Raw genomic sequence first — 27,613 nt, forward strand, 5'->3', positions numbered from 1 at the left:
AAGGCCACACATATTTTATAACCTATGATCACATGTACTTCTGTAATTTTGATTAAAATGTATCAAACACACAGAATAACTCCAACATGTATTTTCCATATACACACACTCTATCACACATGTATACTTATTAGCATATTAATAAACACAGTAATATATCTCATATTAATATTAGATATCATGAACAGTCATAGAAAGACAGAGTATGATTTCCATGGGGGGGGGAAGCATGATCAGATCCTCATATTCCTATGTACAAGTAGAATACAGTTTTAGTAATAATTAAGGAGCTGCACCAAGTGGTGCAGGGGATCAAACCAAGGTCAACAAGGTGCCAGGCAAGTGCCTTAACCCCTGTACTATCTCTACTATTTTTTGAAAGCACTGAACATGTGTATACACGAAAAACAAAGAAAGTACAGATTATTAAGTGACACAATATCCAAAAAGTGGAGAAAAGTATTTGCATCTTACCCAAACTATGATTCACAGGGGAAAGAGTAGTAGGAGAGAGTTCTGCTGGAGATCCTGAAACAAAAGAATTTAATTTTAAAACATGCAAGGCAACATTTTCAAAATACTACTGCTAATAAAATGCCCTGTACCTCATTAGCAGTTATCATACAAAATTCAGACGATTTTTACCCTAAGAATTCAAATTATATTCTACTGTTTCATGTAAGGTCAAGTATGGGGTTTTCAATATATGAGAGTATAAACGATCCTCACGTCTCACCACTTCCTTTCCAGAGGCTTCCATGCTGCCAGTTCTGTGTGTGCCCAGCCATAATATTTCATGAACCATAAGAGCAAACACCTTTTAATCTGTGCCCCTCCTTGCTTATTTTATTTGGGAGGTGGGGGAGTGGGGAACACACACGTATCTGGTAGTGGTCAGGGGTTATTCTTGGTTCTGTGTTCAGGAAGGACCCCTGAATGTGCTTGGGAAAGCTAACGTGGTGCCAGGAATCAAACCCCTTGTCTGTACTCAAAGGAAATTAACCTCTGTTTCTTTCTCAAGCTCCTGTGCCCACCCCACTTTTGCATAATGATAACAGTTCTAAACTTTGCTTTTATACTACTTATTCCATCAGAGATGGTATTTCCTTATCATTTATTTAACATGCAAAGGTATCAGTTTAAAGACGTTTTTACATGCTTGTAATTAGTTCTAAGTTTTCTGGTTTTGGCCTATCTTTCAAGGTGACAGTAATTTTTTTTTTTGAACAAACTTGTTTCAGAGCACTTAAGGTTCACAAAGTAAGTGGAAAAACAGGGGATACACAGAATGGGAAAGAATATTTACCCAATACCCCTCTGATAAGGGATTAATATCCAGGATATATAAGACACTAGGAGAATTGTATAAGGAAAAAACCTCCAACCCCACCAGAAAATGGGGAGAAGAAATAAACAGAAGTTTCCTCAAAAAAAAAAACAAATGGCCAAAAGACACAAGAAAAAATGCTCCACATCGCTAGTCATCAGGAAGATGCAAATCAAAACAACAATGAGGTATCTCACACCACAGCGACTGGCACACATTCAAAAGAAGAAAAGCAACCAGTGCTGGTGTGGATGTGGGGAAAAAGGGATCGTTGTCACTGTTGGTGGGAATGCTGACTGGTCCAGCCTTTCTAGAAAACAATACAGACAGTCCTTCAAAAACTAGAACTTGAGCTTCCTTCCATATGACTCCACAATACCACTTCTGGGAATATATCCTGAGGATGCAAAAAAGCACAGTAGAAATAACATCTGTACCTATATACTCATTGCAGCACTGTTCACAATAGCCAAAATACGGAAACAACCCAAGTACCCTAAAACAGATGACTGGTTAAAGAAACTTTGGTATATCTACATAATGGAATACTATGCAGCTATTAGGAGATGAAGTCATGAAATTTGCTTATAAATGGATAAACATGGAGAGTATCACGATAAATGAAATGAGTCAGAAAGAGAGGGACAGACATAGAGGGACTGCACTCATTTTTGGAGTATAAAATAACATCACATGAGGCTGACACCCAAGGACGGTAGATACAAGGGCCAGGGGATTGTCCCATAGCTGGAAGACTGTTTCATGAGTGGAGGGGAGAAGGCAGATGGAATAGAGAAGGGATCACTAAGAAAATGATGGATGGAGGAACCAGTCGGGATGGGAGATGCATGCTGAAAGTAGATAATGGACCAAACATGATGACGTCTCAGTGTCTGTGTTGCAAGCTATAATGCCCCAAAGTAGAGAAAGAGTATGGGGAATATTGTCTGCCATAGAGGCAGGGGGAGGGTGGGAAAGAGGGGGGTATACCCGGGATATTGGTGGTGTGGAATGTGCACTGGTGGAGGGATGGGTGTTTGATCATTGTGAGATTGTAACCCAAACATGAAAGCTTGCAACTATCTCACGGTGACTCAATAAAAATTAAAAATAGGAAGAAAGAAAGAAAGAAAGAAAGAAAGAAAGAAAGAAAGAAAGAAAGAAAGAAAGAAAGAAAGAGAGAGAGAGAGAGAGAGAGAGAGAGAGAAAGAAAGAAAGAAAGAAAGAAAGAAAGAAAGAAAGAAAGAAAGAAAGAAAGAAAGAAAGAAAGAAAGAAAGAAAGAAAGAAAGACAGACAGACAGGGGCTGGAGCTATAGCACAGAGGGTAGGGCATTTGCCTTGCACTCGGCCAACGTAGGTTCAATTCCCAGTATCCCATATGGTCCCCTGAGCACCACCAGGAGTAATTCCTGAGTGCAGAGCCAGGAGTAACCCCTGTGCATCGCCAGGTGTGACCCAAAAAGCAAAACAAACAAACAAACAAAAAAACCACCAATAAAGTCTCCATTCTCCATATTACAAATACACATACAACCTCCTCTTCTCATCTTGCCCATACATGTTTATCACCCGAAGTTTACATTAAGGCTATTTTTTCCCCATGCCCTGAATCATACCTGGCTTGTGCTCAGGGCTTACTCCTGGTTCAGCATTTAGTTATCACTCCCGGCAGTGTTTGTGGGGCTGGAATTCAAACCCAGGTCTGCTGGGTGTTACAAGGCAAACACATCACTTGCGGTACCGTTTTTCTAGTCCTTTTTTTTTTTTTTTTTTAAGGCCACATCCAGAAGTATCCAGGGGGCCCTCCTCCTGGTGATCCAGGAACCAAATGCAGTATAACAGGATCCAAGCCACATGCCTCATCTCCTGACTCTCTCAGATTCAAGGGCTGACATAACGATATGCATGACCAATGTAGTATCAATGAACAGAATAGCTTTGCTGTCTCCCAAATCCTCTGTTTCTTTGTCCTAATCCTTTCAAGGCTACTAGACAGCTCGGGAGTTTTGCAATTTCCAGAATACCATTTAGTTTGAATCCAACAGAGAATAACTTTTCAGATTGGCTTCTTATACTTAGTTACAAGCAGTTATAGTTCCTCCAAGTAATCTCATCACTTGTTAGCACATTCTTTTTAGCACTGAATAATATTCCACTGTCTGGATGTACCACAGGTTATTTATTCATTCACTAACTGAAAAATCTTTCAGTTGCTTCCAAGTTTTGGTAATTATGAATGAAGCTGCTATAAACAGTCACATACAAGTTTCTATGTGGACATAAGTTTTCAACTCTTTTGGATAAATATCAAAGAACATGACTGCTAGATCATATGGTAAGAATTTAATTTATAAGAAGCTGCCAGTCTGTCTTTCAAAGTAGCTATACCATTTTGTATTTCACCAGCAAAGATAAGAGTTCCTGTTGCTCTGTATTAGTCTAATTATGTCATTCTATAATTTTGGTTATTCTAAAATATGGTAAGGGTAACAAAAATGTATTCAAATTTATTAATTTTTCTCCTATAAGGTTTTATGCTCTTCATGTTTCTTGCTCAAATTATTAAAATAATTATCCAATGTTCTATGCTAGAAATTACAGGGCTTCTGGGCTGGAATGGTAGTATAGCGGGTAGGGCGTGTGCCTTCCAGCACACGGTCAACTTCCATTTGGCCCCCTGGGCACCGCCAGGAGTAACCCTGAGCATTGCCAGGTGTGAACCAAGAAGCGGGGGGGGGGGGGGGGGATGAAAGAAGAAAAAAGAGAGAGAGCGAGAGAAAGAAAAAAAAATAAAGAAAAAAAGTTATAGGTCTTCTTTCTTTACATGGAAGTGTTTGCTCCTGACAAAACTCTGTATTACTGTAAATATTAACCAATCCTAAACTAGTATCATTAAAATGAATAAAAATAGACTTCAAAGGGCACAGAGAACAGGAATGTTGAAATAATTTTAGCAGATCTTAAAATCATTTTACTTTTCTCTTTTGTTTTCATATAGAGAATTTTGAAGAATTAACATTATCAACTATTTTTTGTTTGTATCCCCCCCAAAGCTTAAACATATGCTTTTCAAAATTTAACTAAATGTAGACTAATCATTTTCATTAGTCATTCAGAAAACTGAGAACTGTGTTGGGTTATTCTTTCAGTCATACATATGCCTCCCCACCAGGTCTTACATCTCAGAGCAAACATTTTTCCCCACGCCATCCAAAAATCAAGCAGAGGAAATCTACTGTAACATTAAAAATCATGATCTCTAGAATCTGACATCCTAAAGTCCCTTCATCAATTCCAGCTTAAAAATTAATACATTTTCTTCATTTAATTATTCATCCCTATGCTCTTCCAAATTTTTCTGTAAACATCAACTTCCTTCATAGTTTAATAAAGCTGCCTTTCTTTAATTAGTTAGTTTTATAGGAATTCTAATATAGGTTAAATGTAGAAGCTTAGAATACATTCCTGCTCCTAAAGTAACAATAAGGAAATATCTGAAACAGACCACAGTGATAGTGCAGCAGATAGGTGACCACCATGCAATGCAACAGACCTGGGTTTGATCCCCGGCATCCCATATGGTCCCCCGAGAGCCCCAATCACTGCCAGCTGTGGCCCAGAAACAAAACAAATTTTTTTAAATTTAAAAATATCAGAAACAGTACAGAATCATGTATGCGCTCACCAAAATAAGTTAAGCACACTGTTTATTTTTTTATTTTTTTTTAAATGTCTTTTTTTTTTTTTAAATTTATTTATTTTTAATTAGAGAATCACCGTGAGGGTACAGTTACAGATTTATACACTTTTGTGCTTATACTTCCCTCATACAAAGTTTGGGAACCCATCCCTTCACCAGTGCCCATTCTCCACCACCCGTAAACCCAGTGTCCCTCCCACCCTCCCCAATCCCATCTCCCCCCCACCCCACCCTGCCACTGTGGCAAGGCATTCCCTTCTGTTTTCTCTCTCTAATTAGCTGTTGTGGTTTGCAATAAAGGTGTTGAGTGGCCGCTGTGCTCAGTCTCTAGCCCTCATTCAGCCCGCAACTCCCTTCCCCCACATGGCCTTCGACTACAATGTAGTTGGTGATCGCTTCTCTGAGTTGACCTTTCCCCGGAACGTGAGGCCAGCCTCGAAGCCATGGAGTCAACCTCCTGGTACTTATTTCTACAGTTCTTGGGTGTTAGTCTCCCACTCTGTTATTCTATATACCATAGATGAGTGCAATCTTTCTATGTCTGTCTCTCTCTTTCTGACTCATTTCACTCAGCATGAAACTTTTCATGCCCATCCACTTGACTACAAAATTCTTGACCTCCTTTTTTCTAACAGCTGCATAGTATTCCATTGTATAGATGTACCAAAGTTTCCTCAACCAGTCATCCGTTCTGGGGCATTCGGGTTTTTTCCAGATTCTGGCTATTGTAAACAGTGCTGCGATGAACATACATGTGCAGATGTTGTTTCGATTGTACTTTTTTGCCTCTCTGGGATATATTCCCAGCAGTGGTATTGCTGGGTCAAATGGGAATTCAATATCTAATTTTTTGAGAGTCGTCCAAATTGTTTTCCAGAAGGGCTGAACCAGTCGGCATTCCCACCAGCAGTGAAGAAGGGTCCCTTTCTCCCCACATCCTCTCCAACAGCGGTTGCTTTTGTTCTTTTGGATGTGTGCTAGTCTCTGTGGTGTAAGCACACTGTTTAAAGGCATGAATCAATACTTGCTATGTAAGCAGAAAGTGAACTACTTCCATATTGAGAGGACCTGTCATGACAATACAGAGACACAAACCGGACTGGATTTGCCAAAGAAGAAATCAACCGAACTATTAATATCACACATAGAACTGAACTGTGAGAAGCTCAAGCAGAGCGGACTTCATCAGCTAATTCTAATTTACATATCTTTATTAAATGCAGATTAGTTCAGGAAGTTCTGGGCAAAGTGAAATGCAGTAAGAGATCCTGCATCTGCCAATTAGAATGACACACAGCTATAAGTGCTTACATTAGAAAAGTACCACGACGTAAGCATACACTAAATGGTTAAAAGGCAAATTAATTGAAAAATAAATAGATGGAAGAAAACAAAGGATAGGAAATAAAAGACAATAGAGAAAACTAAAATCTGAAAATGAGATCTTTGAAAACTCAATTGATAGGCCTATTTCAAGACATTGAAGCAATAGAAATCAAATTCCTTATATATAAAAATAGAGCATTACTGGGGCCGGAGCGATAGCACAGCGGGTAGGGCGTTTGCCTTGCATGCGGCCGACCAGGGTTCGATCCCCGGCATCCCATATGGTCCCCCAAGCACCGCCAGGAGTAATTCCTGAGTGCAAAGCCAGGAGTAACCCCTGAGCATCGCTGGGTGTGACCCAAAAAGAAAAAAAAAAAAAAGAGCATTACTACAGATACAGTATTCATTAATGAGATAAATGATCAGAAATACTTTTACAATAATAAAGATACAATCTAGACAGAATGACATTACAAAAAAAAAGTTACAAAATCAATTAAAAATTGAAAATCTAAATAACCTTCTATTTTATTTATTTTTGGCTTTTTGAGTCACACCAGCAATGCACAGGGGTTACTCCTGGCTTTGCACTCAGGAATTACTTCTGAAGGTGCTCAGGGGACCATATGCGATGCTGGGAATCAAACCTGGACTGGCACATGCAAGGCAAACATGCTACCCACTGTACTATATCTCCAGCCCCAAGCTTCTATTTTAAGATCCCATCCCTGGAAGAAATGGGTGCTATGGTAGACACTATTAAGTTTTTGAGACCTAAGTATGAAGGCATTCCATACTTAGATATTTCAAAAAGGGAATCCCTCTCCAAATATATGTGGAGTTCAGCATTATTAAAAAGTAAAAATTAGAGCTGCAAATAGCACGCTTTTAACTTCTGCTAAAAAACAACTTAGTAAATAAAAATAAAATATATAGGCTTGCAAAAAATCCATCAATATTTTAAAACATTAATATATCATAATCAAGGAAATCACGTATAATTTTTCATTAGAAAAATTTTGTTAGAAAATCACGTAGGTGATATTACTTCTACTTAAAAGATTAAAAACAGCTTCATGGTAGTTTACCTAACTAGTATATAGCAAAGGAACAATTCAAACTCAGCTAGTCTTGCTCAAATTCTGATCATGCTATACTACTTATTAGCTTATAAGCTTTTGTCTTCTAAGTGGAAGTTCGAAACTTTGTCTAGAGACTCAAAATGAGTGGAACAGAACTCAAATTTTCACAAGAACTAATGTCCACCTGGGGATGGAGCAACAGCACAGCGGGTGGGGTGTTTGCCTTGCACTCGGCCAACCCAGGTTTGATCCTCAGCATCTCATATGGTCTCCCAAGCACTGCCAAGAGTAATTCCTGAGTGCAAAGCCAGGAGTAACCCCTGAGCATCATTGGGTGTGACCCAAAAAGAGAAAAAAAAATTAATGTCCACCAGACTTTAAAGGAATAATGAAGGTTTGACAAGAATTTTAAGAGAGAGAAAGAAAGCAAAAAGTCAAAAGGCACTTGTTAACAATTTTTTTTTTTACTTAGGGTTGGGGACAGGGGCACCCTAAGGGAAAGTCTGCCAACTTGTACTCAGGGGGCCCTCCCTTAGAATCCCAGGGATTCTAAGCCAACTGGGACAGTGGTTCAATGTAAGGGCCTGCAGATGAGAGGCTATTCAGCTCTGCAGTGCCGGAGATTACCCAGGCCACCCCAGAGGTGATGGAGGATCATGTGGTGCTGGGAATAGAATCAGGGTCAGTCAGATGCAACCCTTATCTATATTATATAGTTCTTTAATCTAATTTCCTTTACTTAATAAAATGCACAGATCTGTACTTCCTTCTGTGCTAAGGTTGACTAGTATTCTAACGTATGAATATACTACATTGAACTTACCCATTCAGAATTAGATGGACATTTGGAAATGTTTCCACTTTTGAATTATTATGAACAATGCTTATGTGAACATTTGTATACACATTTAAGGTAGATGGATGTGTTTTCAATTTTCTTGAGCATACACCTAGTAGTAAAATTGTTGGTCATATTGTTATTTTGTATTTAATTTTTTGAGGAATAGCAAATTTTTCCATAGTAACAAAACCATTCTACATTCCCACCAGCAACATATGAAGATTCCATTTTCTCCATATCCTTATTAACACATTTTCTGGGGGATTGTCTCAAAGCAATATGCAGGGGAGCTTGTGGCCACTTTTAACAGAAATGCCCTGGCAGTGCTCAGCACCCTCCAGGGCTATACCCAGTGGTATATGGTCTGTGGGGATATGTCATGTGGTGCTGGGGTTAAGAACTCTGATCTAGCAGCACTGCATGCCTAACAACTGAACTGAGCTGTCTGGTCCCCATGAATACTTCTTAGTGTTCTCTTGAATTAAAGCCATTCTTAGTGTGAAGTGATATGTGATTCTGGTTTAGACTTATACCTCCTGATAGTTAATCACTACAAGCATAAAAGTGGGCCATCCTGGGTAAACAATATAGCTGTGGAAATGGAGAGATAGTACAGTGAATAGGGTTCTTGCCTTACATACAATGAACTTGAGTTTGATCCCCAGCATCCCATATGGTCCCACAAGCACAACCAGAAAGAATTCCTGAGTTTAGAGCTAGGAATAACCCCAAGCATTGCCTGCCTCAAAAAAGAAAAACAGTTGATTGATCTAGAATATGTTTTTTTGACATAAAGACTTAGTTGTATCTGGAAAATGAAATAAAATCGCAGTGAGATATTTGTATTAAGATATACCTCATGTACTTTAGCTATAAACTAATCTAAACAGTTCTGAAGTATGATTAGCTATGGCATTTTTTTTAACCTAAGAATCTAAATATTGGAAGAATTTAAACAATGTAATTATTGTTAAAAAAAGCTCATTACCCAATCCCCTCACCAATTTTAATTCATGGTTCGGTGGTAGCTTCCCCACACTGGCTTGCAGACACAAGGTGCCAAGTTGAATAACCTAGCACCAGTATTTATAATTCCCAGGGCCAGTGTACAACGAAAGTTTGCAATCACACATTGCAAGCAAGCATGAGTGACCACCACAACCAAGTGCAACAATGAGAGAGTAGTAGAGAAGGAAAGGGAAAGAGGGGAGGAACAGAAAGGGAACTGTGGCTAAAAAATAAAAACAAAAAATACCCCAAAACACGAATTATCAAAATGGTGGATGCTCTAGTATCCTGTGTAGAAAGGCTGATAATATTATTTTTATCAGGTTGTAGTATTAAGGTGTCTAACCCTTAAGATATAGTCATGATGAAACTGATCAAAATGGACAATTACAGGGCCAGATAGGGTACTTGTCTTTCACGTGGCTGATCCAGGTTCGATCCACGGCACCCCATATAGTACCCAGAGGCCCACTAGGATTGATCCCTGAGAACAGCGCCAGGAGGAAGACATGAGCACAGGAAGGCATAGCCAAAAAAAAAAAAAAATCAGCTAATTACAATGCCATCATAGCAATTTTCATGAGTAACCTATTAGTTTTGGTGGGTTATAAATTTTATAACAGAGTAACTGAGAGGTTTGATATGTATAACACACTAAAACTTTTTCTCCACTTTATCTGAAGCTGATAGCTAGAACACTAGAAATTAATTAAGAAGTCCCTGTAAAGATAAAAGAACACTGAAAACTGCTTTTCATTCCTTTCTCCAAATTCTTTTGAAGATCTATTACTAGACTAAGGACTTTTATCACAGATGTTTGTTTATAGAGTAATTCAATATTTAGAGAAGCAGAATATTTAGTATGTTCTCAAATTTTCATTTATCCCAGTGAGAAAATCTGAACAATTATTCTGCCAAATAACTTATGTTAATTGTTCACTGACATCAGGGCCCTTCCCTGAGTTGATGATAATAATTAAATCACAAGAAAAGATTCTTTCTAGGGCATTTGTTCCAATCTCCTAAATGTTAAGTAACTAGTGACTTTCAAATAGGCAAAACGTACATCTAATTACTGATACAATGTGGAAGGCATTCTTTACCTGTATCCATACTTTGGTTCAACTGTTGATCACTTGTTTCTCCATCTTCACTGATATAGCCAGGAGGTGGTGTTTCTACAAAAAGTTTAGAACAAATCAAGTTCAATTTAATCTTACCACCTTTTCTTCCAGCTACCAAAGATAACCAATGAATCACTCTGAATTTTAAATATGTTATATAATATTATTATAAAAAGCAGTATTGGATAGGCAAACTTGTGAATCAGCTTCAGATCACAATCTTAAAAGTGAACCTGTAAAGCCTACTTATAATACAATCAAGTTCTACAGCCATATTTTGTTAGTTATCATTTATATACCTGGCTCATTCCCATATGTAACTTTTTCTGAGGCGAAAGCCAAACATGTAAGTTCAAGAATGCTTCAGTTCTAAATTGCTTGAAAGATATTGGCACATTCTGTTTGTTTGTTTTCTAATGACCATTACGGGTGGCTACCTAGGGAATGATTGGAAAAACCATGCACAGGAGGTATAGGGTTCGCCTTGCACAGCCCTGGGGTTATTAATTCTGGCACAGCAACGCCCCCATTTCCCCAAAGATAAATTTATAATCAGTAAATGTTGAGTTTTGAAGCAGAAAACTAAAATAGATTACTGATTACTAAGGCAAAAAAATACCTTTGAAAATTCCATTATGTCTTATGAACAAAACGTTTATATTCAAGAGGCACCTGAATTAAGTTTTATGTTAAAAACATTTACTCAGTATTACCTATTACAATTTCAAAGAAGCAAAGTAAGTTTCAGTTATCAAGTTCATCAACTATACTGCTGGACCGCTTTAAGCAATTCATGATGATCTCCATACCTATGATGAATTTTGTAATTATCACTAAGGGAGAGTGATTATGTGGCTTAAAGGTCGCCCTCACTGTCTTTACAATTCCCTTTCAAAAGCAAGTTATACCCCCAGAAGTGTTCAAGCAATCAAATCTTGGCATCCTGCATGCAAACACATGATTCAGTATACCGAGCCGTCTCTCCAGCCTAAACCCACGAATTTTAATTATGAAAGTTCCAAAAGTAAAATAAAGTACCTCTACAAATTCAAACAACAATGTCCTCAGTTTCCCTCCACACTGGTGGTGGGAAACGTACACTGGTGAAAAGATGAGTGTTGGAACATTATATAACTGAAACCCAAACATGAACAACCTTGTAACTGTATCTCATGGTGAGTCAATAAAAAACAAATTCTTAAAAATTAAAACAACAAAGAAAAACAAAATTAGGGATAATATTTTTCACTATGTTCTTTATTATGCCCTTTTTAAAAGGTTAATGCTAATAAAATTAAACGGGCTAAATAAGCTTTGTCACTCAAACTTTTCTCAATTATCTCGAGGAAGAAATAATGACTGTCATAACAGTTTATTCTATTTTGTTTTCCTCAATTATTGTTTATCTGTAAGATAACAAATGATATCTTTTCCACTTTGGGTAAAGTCAGAATTTCTTTTGAGTGGAATAAAAAGTGAAACCTCAAATCTTGCTTAATTTAGGTTGAAGCTATATAATACCTACTGGTCAGAAAGGCAAATAAGTATGATCAACTTTTCATTTTCTACTTTGTAAACATTCTAAAGTAAACAAAGAAGAGGTTGGGGGGGCAGCAGTGAACCAAAGATCTCCATAAGGTAAAGTCATCTTTCCACATAATTACCGAGTAGTTCTCTTAGAAGACTGTTGCTTACACCTCCATTTCTTAGTATTGTTGAATAGCACTAATTCTCACATCAAAAACTTAAAATGCCTCCCTCCTCAGATCACACATATAACTCTACTTTCTGCCAAATTCTTCCCTTAGGAAATGATTGTTTTATTATTATTTTCCTTTAATCTAGCCTCCAGGCTTCACCCCCAAGCACTCTACGCACTTTCCTCCTAACAACCACCCCAAAGTTTGTTTTCTAGCAACCCAAAAGGCAGTCTCAAATTCTCTCTGGAACAAAACAGAAATAAAAGAAATGCACTTTACAACAATCAAGAAACACTTTCTAGATTTAAAGTTAGCTATTTAAAAAAATTTTAATGCCTTCAAAATTGCCTTCATGAATAAGCATTTTTCTATGATGAGGCATGCAAGTGAATTTTTTAATGTATAGAAAATTTTCTGTTCCTTAAATATCTCAATTTCATAAAAGTGAAGAGTGAAACAGGGAACTATTATAAAGCAAGAGAAAATTTGAGGCAATAAACAATGCAACTAAAAAATGCAGAATTTTAAAGCTAAAATGTTGATTTTATTTTCCAGGAGTTACAGAGCACAAATAAAAATAGCACAGTGGCTAACCTGAGTACTATACCTATAGAAGTAAGGTATTCTTCTATTTTTATATAATGTTACATTTCTCTCAACAGTATCAACCTGTTAACTATTGTTTGGTTGATTTTAGTCACATTTTGTTTCAAGAATCTCCTCCCCGCACCCCCCATTTATTTTGCTTAAATTCTGCGTCTCTCTTAGCTTCACCCCCCCTTTATTTTGCTTAAATTCTGTATCTCTCTTAGCTTCAGCAACTAAGACAAACCTAGTAAAACTAAAGCTATTCTCCAGGGGAAAAAAAAAATTAAGCTCCCTATTTCACAAAATAATAACCCAACAAATCAGATCTCTTTAGTTAAAATTAAGAAGTATTTGATTTAAGTAGTCAATCTAGGGTCTAGAGACAGGATAAAGGGCAGGGTTCTTGCCTTGCATAGGACGAACCCTTGTTCGATACCCAAGCACCCATAGAGCCCCCTGACCATAATATTGAATAATTATGAAAAAAATATTTTAGTTTTTTTAGGAGACTAGGAGGCAAGTTATACCTGGGATATAATTACTTTGTGGCTCAATTCCTGCTGGGAAATTAGTGTTTTCTGGAATGGAGTGGGTATAATCGTCCAAAGGTGGCAGTTCTGTCAGGATTTCAGTGTGTCGAGGTACCAATACCGGAGGCAAAACTGAAAGAGTAAAAGAAACTCAAATTAATGGCAAAAATAAGTGACAACTGTGAAACATTTATTAAAAAAATTTTCACATGCAAAAAAATAGCCTGCCTAACTTGAAAATTTAGGAGAACTATTTGAAATTACTGAAGAGCTGACAAATTTAATTTAGTACATACACCACCATCTAAACTCCAAGCACTAATTTATCTTTGGCTCTGCAGAACAATATGATCCCATTAATACTGCCATAGAAGCTCATAAATATCCACTGGAAAACACTATGAAAAAATTGTAACAACCTGATTTGGGGAATTTTCTAAACATACAGCTACATTTAAAAAAAAATTCAAGTAAATAACTAAATAAGCTACTCAGAAGTCCTGCTCTGGAGTTTGACTCAATTGCTTTGATACGAAGCACCCAAACAGAAAGTGCCCTTCAAACTGTACCCAAAGCTATTACTGACATCTGGGGTGTTCCATCACCCAAGGGGCAGTATCAGCCATTATGGGAAACACTGGTTTCGTTTTCAACAGATTACAAATTTGTGGGATGAAAGCAACTTGTCTTTTTTGGTGAAGCAAAATAGTTTTTATTAAAACTTATTTAGAAAGATATGAGGAGGAAAAAAAAGTATGTTCAAGAAAGAATACAGGCTTTTCTAGAGTGGAAACAGGCAAGCAAATGAGATATGTGTTCAAGGGAGAACATGGGCTTGAAGAGCAAGCCTGAAAACTTCTAGTGTATATATCTGGGTGTCAAGTAGTATGCTACCCCAAGAAACTACCGTATCTTTCCATAACTTTTTTGTAAACTACTTTAAAAATAAGTACGTTAAGGGGCCAGAGAGACAGTACAGCAGGCAAGGTGTTTGTCTTGCATGAGGCTGACCCAAGTTCTACCTCAAGCATCACAGATGGTTCTCTGAGCCTGCCAAAAGTAACTCCTGAGTTCAGAGCCAGGAGTAACCATTGAGTATCACTGGGTATGGCCCAAAATTTTAAAGAACACTTCAATTAACAGTAAATAATTGATCAGTTTTACAGCAATTTTTCTTCAGTAAGTGAGGTATAGTTAGAGTGCCTAAAATGCATTCCAATATTCATTTCAGACAATCAAATTCTATTTTTCCTACCTGGGGTCTCAACTCTCTGGTAGTGGTAAGGGTTTACACATACTTCATCTTTTTTAAGATTAAAAGCATATTCGCAGTTTTCAATAGCTTTGAGTTCATGGTGACTGTGAAGATCTGGCCAGCGCCACAATCGGCAATATATAACATGTGGCAGTCCTTTTCGATGAGATACCTGAAGACGACCATCAAGAGACCTATTGGGAAGCAAAGTATAAGAAAGGTGGTAATTTAAAAATCAGTCTTGGTCAAATGAACTAAACTTTGTACAACAGGAGCATAGAGGAAGAAATGACAGACATTTAGTTTAAGTGAGTACAAGGAAGAAAAATGTACTATTTAATGGATCTGATTAAAAAAAAAAATAACAGCAGCACTAACAAATGTTTCTTATAAATATGTAAAAAGGTCAATGAATGGCTAACTACTTGGGCAAAAACTGATATTTAATAAAAATATATCATTGTATTTGGAAAAACATGTTGTCAAATCTTTAGTAAATGAAACTCTGTAGGAATGTTTTTAAGGGCAATAATTCTGTGGGTGACTGAATTGTCAAAAAGGGGAAGTAGTGTGAAGAATGGTAAATACCAACAATGATATAAAAGTAACTTACTCTAATATAACTCATTCCTGCTGTGACTGTTTTTGCATACTGAGGTGCAATTCTGTAAGTCACACATAAATGCGGATGGTGATGAATATGATGAAATGAAGTGAACAAATATCATTATGTTCAAAGAAAGAGAATAAGGTGATTAGAACCAAAATAGAACAAAAATGAGTTTGTGTAACTGTGATAAGGGGTTCAGTAAATAATTGTGTATTTATTAGTATAAAGAAGATGAGGTTTAGATGATAGCAAGAAATTTAGCAAAAACTGATTATAAATTTAAAAATTAGGCCAACAATAGATTATAATGTTATCTCAAACTAAAATGAGAATATAGTTATCAAAATTCTTTTTCTTTAGGGGATGCAATAATTTAAAGATTCAAAATTAGATTTTCATTGATCAAAACATCAGTTGAAACATTTAATATATTTTTAATACCGGCAAGCAGGTATTTAGATGCCATGCCTTATTTTACATTAAGGAAACATTCTAGGCAAACTTATATTAAGCAACCCACTACAGGTCTTCCACAGTAACCCCCCACCTCCCACAAGATCTCTAGGATTTGATAGAGGGCAGAATATTCACCTGGTTTGTTCAGAGAAGTTGTAAAGGCCTGTTGTATCCCACTGATCTATCGTATTTGGTGTACTCAGTCCCCAAATTTCAGAGCAAGTGCTGTGCATAAATTGAAAAACAAAAAATTGATGTGAACATGGAAGCATGGTTATTCAAAATACCATGATGTAAAACATGGAAAATGTACAGAATACTTCCTTCACCCAGAAAATATACATTTCTTCAGTTTTCACAGGCATTTTTTGCTGGTTTCTATATTTTCTATATGAAGGAAGCCAGTAAAATGGAACATGTGACTCCAGATAAGTTATGATTATGTTTTTAAAATGTGAACTTCAATGCTCTCTACGTAAATGAAATTATACCTATTAATGTCCAATTTCCTCACTTCACAACAAAAAAATCTGACAGCCATTAGCCTTACAGCACTTCCTTTTAATCTAGTCTTTTTAATCAAAACATGATTTAATTTTTAAAACAGCTGGCATTTTTAATACACAAAATTTCTAATTAAAATAGATACATTTTCACAATTAAGGTTTTCAGGTTATTTGATTAGAATACTTTCTTTAGACTCAGGTTTACTAACAATTAGTGTTCTATTATTACAAGGAATACGGACATGGACTCTGAAGTTATTTGATACGGCACAATATCTTAGTTTCGAGCAATTCCTATTAAAGACAAAAAAAATAGATACATAAAAGCACCAAATTCTTCAAAGAATAAGAATATAAAAAAATTAGCAATACCCAGCTTTTCAAATATCAATATACCTGAAAGACACATATAGAGAAACCCCTGGTTTTTTCTTCAGTATTTCTTTTCAGAAAGATCATGGCATTCCAGGGACAATTCTCCCTATTTTCCCTACCACTAGTTCACTTCAAAGTGACTTTTCATCTGTGGCAAAGTGAAGAAGCAGCACTTCAAAGGTAGCCTGGAATGGAATTTGGACTGCTGTGGTTTCTCATGTACATTTAAAATAGAGTCAAAGACAGGACTAGAGTGACAGTACCATGGGTAGGGAGCTTGCCCGGCATGCAACAGACCCAGGTTCAATCTCCAGCATCCAGTATTGTCCAGAGCACAGCCGGGAGCAATTCCTGAGCACCACAGGTATGACTCCCCCCTCACCAAAAGATAATTTCTGAAACTCAATGATTTCCCCCACATATTACAAAATCAAAATTTGAAAAGAAGATACATTTCAGAACAACTTTTGAAAATAAAAAACAACAGATTAGGTTCCGGTTGCATTATTCTGAGTGAGAGCATTTCAAAGGGCGGTGGGATTGGCACCAAATTCCAGGCTCACTGGGCAACCACACACATAGGGTACTTGGTTTCAGAGTTACAGGTCCTCTTTCACAGTGTGTAAGCCTCAGGTACAATTCTGCCATGCTTTGGAGCTTATATAACTCTAATACTGGACAATTGAAAAAAAAAAAAGATACTTTCCTACACCCTTTTGGAAAATTTTACAGATTTGCTTGCTTTTAAGGCTGCACAAATTTATCTTTCATTTGTACAACTACAAAAGTAAAAATAAAAGAAACTGGGGATAGTTAATTTATTTATAGTTTTGTTTTGTGGCTATACCAGGCAGTGCTCGGGGCTTACTCCAAAGTTCTATGCTCAAGGATCATTCCCAGTGGTGCCCATACATTGTGCCATGGGATGGAAAACCAGGGTTGGCCAAATGCCAACTAAAGCCTACTTTTGCATTAGACTATGTGCTGGCTAGGGAGTAGACACGGCACAGGAAATCGAACTCGGGACCTGCTATCATGGTCCACATCCCTAGGCCTCCAGACAATGATTAATTTTTTGGCTTGGTGCCACACCCAACAGTGCTCAGGGTTTAATCTTGGCCCTGCACTCAGAGATCACTCCTGGCAGGGATGCCAGAAATCAAACCTCAGTCTGCCGGCCACATGAAGGCAAATGGCCTACCAGTTGTACTACCACTCTACACCCCAGACAATAATTTTAAAGTAACTATTATAGCACTGTGGCCCTGTCATCCCATTGTTCATCGATTTACTCGAGCGGGCACTAGTAACGTCTCCATTGTGAGACTTGTTACTGTTTTTGGCATACTGAATACACCAAGTGTAGCCTGCAAAGCTCTGCCATGCAGGCGGGATACTCTCGTAGCTTGCTGGGCTCTCCTCGAGGGACAGAGGAATCGAACCCAGGTCGGCAGCGTGCAAAGTAACTCTTACAGGCTCATGAAGTCTGTGTTCCAGGGAGAGCACAGACCTGCTTGCCTCTCTATCTCTGCTTGCTTGTTTTCACTCTGGAGAAGCCTGTGTGCCCTCTTGAACACAGTTCCCCTCTTTCTCAATTCTGACATCTTTCTGAGCTAGTTTCATTCAACAAAAACTACCTTATAGCACTAAAAAATAAAGTTTTGTAATGGTCCTCATTCCCCTGACCCTGAAAGAGCCCCCAACACGCCATCAGGCTACACTAGCATATGACAGGAACAAATGGAGACGTTACTGGTGCCCGCTTGAGCAAATAGATGAACAACAGGATGACAGTGACAGGTATGTCATGGGAAATTCAGTTAAATAATGCAAACTATAAAATTCAATTAGAAAATTCTAAAACTGAAAATTACAAAATCAGACACAAAACAATTAGCCTTAAAGTTACAGAAAACTGATTAGCAAATCTAAAGATAGATCAATAGGAATTATCTAATCAGAAGACCTAAAATGAAAGAGACCATAAAAAACGAAAAACCAAAAAACAGTAGCATGTGCTGTCCTGAAAAGGCCAGATAACATTTGAGAAAATAATGGTTGGGACCTCTGTAATTTTAGTTGAAAAATAAACCTATACTCTATGAACTTGGTGAACACAAAATAATTTAAAAACAAAAATTCAAAGAAAATTCCTCTCACACATGTACTTTCAAAAATAAAAGACGAACAGGTGCTGGGAAGATAATACAGCAAGGCCTGACCTGGGTTCCATTCCTAGAACCTTATACGGTTCTCTGAATACCACAGAAATGATAACTGAGGGCAGAGCCGGAAGTAAACCTTTATCACCACCAGGTGTGACCCAAAAACAAAGGAAAAACAAAAGATGAAAAAAAATCATCTTTGAACTAATAAGCACCACAGAAATGTTTGGCATAAGGATTCCATCTAAACCTCTGCAATCAGAAACTTGATAAAATTCTCTCTAGTAATGGCTGCCAGCAACCAAAGGCTACATCCCAGGTATTACCCAGACTCTTGTAACTTGAGTTTAGACCTGAAAAAGCTCAAGGCTAATGAAAAAATTTATTTCAACCAATACCTGTCTACAGGCATCTGATCTCGAGATCAGGTCATAGAACATTTACTTAGAAAGCTTACAACTGTAAAACCTCCCCTGTCTCTCTGTGGCTCCTACAACTCAGGTTTGACTTTCTTAAACCTGAAAGCCATTCCTTTAAAAAATAATTAATCAGTAGAACAGATAATGCCTCCAGCTCCAAGTGAGGAGGGAAGATGGAAATCTAACAGCCTAACTTCTATCAATGGCATTTACTAGACACAGAAGTTAACAGTGAAAAACTCTTTTCCTCACTTCCTGGGTAATTTTGTACTTCCCTATTCCCCTGTTACCAGTCATCTCTGTGAAAACCGAAATGGAACCAAGTTCTCATCCTATTGTAGCAAATACTGGAAAAAAAAAATCTACCAATGTAAATTTTATCTTTTAGTGAAGAGACTGAACAACCTATACACGTGAAGAGATAAACATGAATATTTTTCATCAGAAGAATGAAACCCTGAAGACAGTGGGACATTTTTTCAAGAGTTAAAAGGTGAAAAAAAAGCTCAATTCTAAAATATAACTAAAATAAAATACAAGCAACAAAAATAGCTTTCACAAAAGAATTTAAAGGTATGTTGAACACACTATACAAAAAAAGGTAAGAATTCCTATCTAGCAAGACTTTACAAAGAAATACATAAGAAAAGTTCTCCAAATAAAGAGAACTGCCAACAGATAAAAACTGAATACAATGGGCAGGGTGCTTGCCTTGCATATTAGATTCAATCCAACATCCCCATGGTCCTCCCTGAATGCAAAGCCAGGACTAAGGCCTGAGCACAGCCTGGTGTGGCCATCCCCAAATAATAAATAAATTAAAACAACAACAACAGGGGCTGGAGAGATAGCACAGCGGGTAGGGCGTTTGCCTTGCATGCGGCCGACCCGGGTTCAAATCCCAGCATCCCATATGGTCCCCTGAGCACGGCCAGGGGTAATTCCTGAGTGCAAAGCCAGGAGTAACCCCTGTGCATCGCCAGGTGTGACCCAAAAAACAAAACAAAACAAAAAAACCTGAATTGTGAAAATGAAAAAAAACCTTGTATGTAAGTTAACACTGAAGACAGTATTTTCTTTTGAGGCTGGAGCAATATAGCACTGTAGGTAGGGCATTTGCCTTGCATGCAGCCAGGTTTGATTCCCAGCATCCCATTGGCCCCTCAAGCATCGGCAGGAGTAATTCCTGAGTGCATGAGCCAGGAGTAACCCCTGCGCATCACTGGGTGTGACCGCCCCCCAAAAAAGGGAAATTTTCTTTTGACTTTAAAAGAAGAGAGATGAGACTGGCACACATTCAAAAATACAAGAGCAACTGGTGCTGGCGTGGATGCAGGAAGATGGAGACTCTCCTTCACTGCTAGTGGGAATGTCAACTTGTCCAGCCCTTTTGGAAAATAATACGGACATTCCTCAAAATACTAGAAATTGAGCTCCCATTTAACCCAGCAATACCACTTTTAGTATATACACATGGCGGCCCCAAAACACAGCAGAAACGTCATCTGCACTTCTATGTTCATTGCAGCACTATTCACAATAGCCAGAATCTGGAAACAACCCAAGTGCCCAAGAACAGACTACTGGATAAAGAAACTATGGTACAACTGCACAATGGAATACTACAACACAGCCATTAGGAAAAAAGAAACCATGAAATTTTCTTATAAATGAATGGACAAGGAGAGCAACATGCTGAGTAAAATGAGTCATAAGGAGAGTGACAGATACAGAATGACAGCACTCATTTGTGGGATATAAGAAAAATATATATAGTATGAGACCAAGGCAAGGGAAAACAGAAACCAGGAGTCAATGGTTGGAAGCTTGCCTTTTGGGCCTTGTTGTTTGAGTGTCTGAGGGAACAAGATCAGTTAGGATAGAGAAGGGACCAGTATGACGATAATAGTTGGAAAAGACCATTTTGGATGATCTGAGTGTTGAAAGTAGGTAAAAAGATATACCCGATAATCTGTTAGTATCTGTATTGCAAATCATAGGCCCAAAGAGAGAGAGAGAGAGAGAGAGAGAAAGAATGTGTGTGTGTGTGTGTGTGCGCGCGCGCGCGCGCGCGCGCGCGCGCGTGTGTGTGTGTGTGTGTGTGAGAGGAGTGGGAGGGGAGGAAGGTAAGTGCCTGTGGGAGGGAAAATGGAGACACTGATGGTGGGAAATGTGCACAGGTAAAGGGAAGGGTGTTGGAACAATGTATGACTGAAACAAATCATGAACAACTTTTTACCGTATATCTCACTGTGATTCAATTTTTAAAAAATCCAATAAAAACTACATTCAGAGAAAAAAAGGGGAAATGACCAATTATAACAAATTTATAACTGGTAATTAATAAAACAATTATTTAAGCAATACATACTGTTGCAAAGATAAGGACAAAAATTATCTAGAGGACCAGAACAATAATACAGTGGGTCATGCGCATGCCTTGAATGTTGATGACTTGGGTTTGATCCCCAGCATCCCATATAGTCCCTCCACCCTTCAGTAGTGATTCCTGAATGCAGAGCCAGGAGAAGCACTGAGCACCACTGTTATGGCCCAAAAACAAAAAATGGAAACAAAGAAATTATAATCTACAAAGAATAAACTGCCTTCTGCTGTAAGTAAATATATACAACTAAAAGGCACAGTGAAAATTAAGATGAGGGACAGATAGTATAGCAGGTAGGTAGGGTGCTTGCCTTGCACATGGTAGACCCAGATTCAATCCATATGGCTCTCTAGGCCCTGAGCACTATAGGTTGTGCACCACCCCAAAAAAGGATGAAATTTAAAAATTAGGCCCAAAGGAAAAGAGAAACAAAACAGGTGAAAGGATAGGAGGGGGGCGAGACACAAAAAAACAGAAGCCAGAAGCTAACAGAAATCAAAGAAATCAAAGCGGCAGACTTACATTCAACCATATAATATAAAGGTTCAATATGATTCAATCAGAAGCAGATTTGTCAGAATGAAAACACAATGCAAACTGTCCAAAATAAATAAATAAATAAATAAATAAATAAATAAATAAATAAATAAATAAATAAATAAATTGTCCTTTAGGTATGGAGATAGAAAAACAGGTACACAGCTCACCAAGCTTTAATTAAAAAAAAAATACTATCAGAAATAATGACTTCAACACTAAAAATACAAGATATGAATCAATGCATCTGAAGACACTAACAATCCTTTAAGTATCTAAATATAGCAAAACCTGATAAATGTAAAGAAAGCGATGAACAAATCACCATCAGGTACAGAGTAACTCATTAACTGAACAATTAGACTACCAAATGCGTGCACACACACACCCCCACACCCCTATTCATCACAGAAGAGCTGTGTTTTGATCTAAGTGACATTTATTCAGAGAATCCTTTTCAAATATACAAGGGATATTTAAGAGTCCCCATTATGGGGAGGGGGACTCAAAAGAAAAAGTATTTCAAATCTTACAAATCCAATAATCCTTGGGCTATAAGTGAAATTAGAAATCAATGACTTAATGATACTTGGAAAACTTGCAAATATTTGGAAATTAGGAACATACTTCTGAATAACCCTAGGGAATAAACAATAAATCACAAAATAAATCAGCACAAACTTTACATGGTAAATGAATCATAGCATAAAAATGTAAGGGGCAGGGCATTCTGAAGCTGAAGCAGTGCTTAAGAAAAATCACTGCTGGCCTGGAGAGATAGTACAGTGGATAAAGCGCTTGCCTTGCTGAGGTGACTAGGTTCCAGTCCCAGACACTCCATGTGGTCCCCTGAACAAGGTCAGGAGTGATCCCTGAATGCAAAGCCAGAAGTAAGCCCTGCACATCACTAGGTATGACAACAAAACAAAACACTAAAGTAGGTGGGGATCAACTTTAGGAAAGCTATTTATAGGCAGACCTATCTCTAGGGATGTCCTAGAAGTACTAGACATATCTTTTCAGAGGAAAAACAGAACTTAAACCTCATTCCTTCTTCCCTGATAACTTCCCAAGTGACCTTCCCTTTCTTCCCAATGCCCTCTCTGTTTTAGCTGAACTTATTTAAAGATATCTTTATAGCCATGGAAGTATATTATTCAGTTCTGCTGGGTCTCTTCCAGGTATACAGGAGGAATACAAATTAGTAACAAACATTGCTTTTCCTCTTATCATTCTGCCACTTATTTGTCCAGTCTCTGAAGAGTCACAGGGTATCAGAATGATTTTCTTTGCATCTTGATACTAAATTCTAAGTTTAGGCGACTTAGTATTTATTTACCCTAATTCCCTAATATTATTTGGTCTATTTTTTCCCCAAATCTACTACAATCATGACCTCAGCAACATCCCATAATAGCAACTGAAAGATCTAAACATATTACACACATATATACACACATATATTATATATGTGTGGATGTATGTATGTATATTTGTATATGTATATATGTGTTAATGCATACAACATGGATGCATCTCAGATATAGCTCCAGAAATATGCGGCCGGGAGCTATTAAACACAAAAGAACAGATAATAAAGGATGCCATAAAGTTCTAAAAGGGGCACAAGAGGAGAGCAGAAAAATATTCAGAGAGTAGAACTGAGTGTGAAATAACTTAAGTGACTGAAATGTTCTTTATCTTTCAAAAAAGGGGGGAGCAGTGGTGCTGCAGTAAAAGGGCCTCTTAAAATCAAGAAAATGTTTTAAATTCTTCCTTCCTAAGTTAACTATTACATGTCAGGCACTGTATATAGATCTAAAATAAACAAGTGCCAGAGGTCAGAAAGATAGTACTGTGGGTAGTACTGCATGTAGTTGGTCTGGGTTCAATCCCCGACATCCCATATGGTCCCCCTCCAGGAGTGATTTCTGAGCAGCATCACAGTAAGCCCTGAGTACAGCCGGTGTGGCTCCCAAAAAACTAAACAAAAATATATACTAGAGACCTCACAGTAGTCTGCAAGCTAAATCTAATTCCAGCATTTGAAATTTGAGAACACTGAGCTTACCAGGGTAATAAAATAATTTCATAAAGATCATACACCTAACAGTGGCAGAACCAGAATTCTAGTGCACATTGTATTAAATAATTCTTTCTGCTTTACTAAGAGCTTTCTGAGCTTTGACTTTAATAGTGGTTATGCTACTTCTATGACTGAAACTTAAGGTCCCCTGGGGACCTCAACAATAGTATTATCAAGAGTCTATATAATTTCGGCAATGAAGTTTTAAGTTACATTTTCACTGAGTAAGTATTAACTTACAGAAATCTTCTAAACAAATATCATGGATAACCTGGGTAATAAGTCTATTGCTTCATCATCTTAGTTTGATCATGGATCTGTTACAACTACCAAAACAAAGAATACCTACAGAGACTAGTCAACTTAACATGTTAGTAATGACATCACACCCCAGAAAATGAAATGATATCATGGTGTGCTGTACAAATTATGTCTCATTGTAGTTTTAAAGAAAAATCCTAGGAGAATTGAATCCCAGGGGGTACATGGTAGTATGGTAATTCCAAAGAACAACTCAGTGTAGCTTTCAGCATCATGATCATGATCATAATATAGAAGTCAAGGTGAATAATTAGTATCATTCATTAGTTTCATTAGTACAGTATAAAAATGATAACAGTATAAAGAAATCTTCTGATAACAAAAGCTTACTCTATTTAAACATAGCAATGGAAGGCCATAAAAATTCTGTACATTAGTCACATGAGAAAAGCATCAACCAATACCAAGCTGTCTACAGTGAGAAGGATAAAGAAAGTGAGGTCTGAAAACTTTAAATAGTTGCCAGGTAAAATCAACAGTAACAATAAATGCCCAATACACCAGTACATTTCCTAAATTTATTTGGCCGTCTAACTTCAGGACATTTTTAAAAGTGAACCAGGAAGAAAGGTCAATAGGTTTTATATTAGTGAGGCCTGAAGTAGCCTGAGTGCCACCGGCTATGGCAAAAAACAACCAAATACATTGAAAAGCAAAATCGCTTCATATAAGTTCTGCCAGATCAATATCTAATAGTTTACTAATTGCAATTAACATAAAATATTAAAAATATTTTATCAGGGGCGATAAACCAACATTTTTCAGTAACAATGCTCCGTGCATTGATACAGATGAGCAAATCCAAACCCATTACAATCCCATGTGAAGTCCTACTGCTCCATTTATGGGACATAATTTCTTAAAGATAGACAATCTCCCTATTAATGGGTAAATTTCTGGCTGACCTCACTAAAATAATATAAAACTGGGAAAGAAAGGTGAGACAACAGCTAAAACCATCAAGATACAAGTGCCTGAACAAAGTTTCTATGCCTTTCAGTTCCTAGCAGTTAATCCCACTCAATAGTTAAATCTTTATCAAACTCCCCCAGTGACAAGCATCCGTAAAATCACATCAACACTCTGCACCGACTCAAAACATGTTTGTTAAGATATTTTTGTAGGACATATGTATTTATTCACATACTTATGATCAGATGTAAAAAAGGAATGAGAACAAAATTCAAGGAAAGTATTAACTTAAAAGGTAACCCCTAAATCATAAACCACTAAACCACGTTTACTGTTCCTGCCAGTACTTACATAAATCACTACAGCAATCAAACCACCAGTGTCAAAATATTCCGTTACCTTTTACTAATTTTTCTATTTTTCATGACTTCCTATCTCAATAACGTAGTTTACAATGTAAAGGAAGCCACAATCTAGGCCAGAGGTCTTCAACCACTGGTTTGCTGGTGCAGAAAGGTTGAAAACTGGGGCCGGAGCGATAGCACAGTGGGTAGGGTGTTCGCCTTGCACGCGGCCGACCCGGGTTCAAATCCCAGCATCCCATATGGTCCCCCGAGCACCGCCAGGAGTAATTCCTGAGTGCAGAGCCAGGAGTAACCCCTGAGCATCGCTGGGTGTGACCCAAAAAAGAAAAAAAAAAAAGGTTGAAAACTACTGGTCTACCACCTTGGTTCTATCAGTTCACAGATGTGAAAGTTAAAGAACTCTGGTTCAGGTTATCACTGAGAAAAGATTATAAAGCATGCTGAACACTGAATAAAATTAAAGGAGTTAATAAACTAGCAGTATGACATCAAACAAAAAACGCTGAGTCTCCTGCTCAAAAAAATGGATGGGAAAAAAACTGATGAACTCAAGAAAAACTACTCATACAGGAATACTTGTAACCCTGCATCCATATTATCCGTACTGACACAATCCTTTCATTTTATGTATAACCAATAAGACTGTAAGTTTATCGTTTTTATTTTATTCTTGGTTTTTGTTTTTGGGTCACACCTGGCGATGCACAGGGGTTACTCCTGGCTCTGCACTCAGGAATTACTCCTGGCGGTGCTCAGGGGACCATATGGGATGCCGGGATTTGAACCCGGGTCGGCCGCGTGCAAGGCAAGCGCCCTACCCGCTATGCTATCACCCCAGACCCTTGTTTTTATTTTAAATAGTTCAGAAATCAAGAGCTGGATGTTTTAATTAAACATCTCCAGGGCCAGGCAGTGTGTTCAAAGGGCTGCAGTGCATGCTGTGCATGACGAAGGCCCAGGTTTGATCCCCACCACTGCATATTCCCCATCACCCACATCCCACGAGCTGCCGGGAGTGAAGCCAGTACACGGAGGTGAAATCTCCGAGTAGCATCAAGTGTGACCCCTCTTCCCACAACAAATAAAACCTCTATAATAACACCTGTCATCATCACCATACAAATAAGGAACAAGAAACGGAGAGAAAAAGCTTTCCTCCAGACAGTTTATCTTCCCTTCATCACCAAAAAATGAGCTTGAGAAACAACACTGTCCTTAACAGGACATAGTGACAATTAATTTTTCCTCTTTTTAGTTTTGGGATTACACCCGGCTGTGCTTAGGGCTTACTTCTCTGTGCCAACTACATGCAATGCTGGGGATCGAAGCACGTCAACCACATGCAAGGCAAGGGCCCTGACCTCTGTACTACCTCTCTGGCCTTAAATTAAAAGATTAGCATCTCTGTAACACCCAAAAGGACAGAGAGAGTAAGAGGGAAAGAGGGATTGTGCCTGCCACAGAGACAGGAGGTGGGAAGGGGTGGGGGTGGGGGGAGGGATACTGGGAACATTGTAGGTGGAGAATGGGCACTAGTGGAGGAATGCGTACTTGAACTTTGACTGAAACGTAAGTCCGTAAATGTATCTCACGATGATTCATTAAAATTTTTTAAAAGTTCAAAAAAAATAACATCTATAAAATAGCAAATAACCCAGTAGCTGTCTATTTCAGGATTCTCTATTTCATTATTTGTTTCTATGACAGAACCACACCCTGCTGATTACTGTTACTTCAAGCAGGTCTTAAAGCCTGATAGCTCATTTAAACCCATCATCTGTTGTTCTTCCTCATAACTATTTTGGATATACAATTCGAGGTAAATTTTAGGATCACAGGACAATTCTTAAACATAAATGTGGAAGGTTTAATTTAAATCAAAGTAAATTAAAGAAGTTCTTGAAAGAAAAAAAAACAATTTAGTTTGCATTTTTATTCCCCTCTTTCTTCCACCGTGGCTGAGACACCAGGGATTGCATGCACAACTTGTTAC

At 37.8% G+C, this 27,613-nt stretch overlaps 1 protein-coding gene across 5 annotated transcripts in view; it reads right to left on the reverse strand.

The window, feature by feature from the left end:
• SMAD2 (SMAD family member 2) overlaps positions 1-27,613 on the reverse strand; it is an 80,601-nt gene that overhangs the window by 9,589 nt on the left and 43,399 nt on the right. For 4 of the 5 annotated variants that reach the window (XM_055126558.1, XM_055126555.1, XM_055126557.1 and 1 more), the window contains exons 3-7: positions 15,684-15,773; positions 14,483-14,676; positions 13,225-13,359; positions 10,389-10,463; positions 475-528 (exon numbers count right to left, since the gene is read on the reverse strand). In XM_055126558.1, the coding sequence (XP_054982533.1) occupies positions 475-528; positions 10,389-10,463; positions 13,225-13,359; positions 14,483-14,676; positions 15,684-15,773 (548 nt within the window). The remainder of the gene's footprint in view (positions 1-474; positions 529-10,388; positions 10,464-13,224; positions 13,360-14,482; positions 14,677-15,683; positions 15,774-27,613) is intronic. The other variant, XM_055126560.1, reaches the window with a different exon arrangement.

The sequence above is a fragment of the Sorex araneus genome, chromosome 2 (genome assembly GCF_027595985.1).
Source record: "Sorex araneus isolate mSorAra2 chromosome 2, mSorAra2.pri, whole genome shotgun sequence".
In the NCBI taxonomy this organism is placed as follows: domain Eukaryota; kingdom Metazoa; phylum Chordata; class Mammalia; order Eulipotyphla; family Soricidae; genus Sorex; species Sorex araneus.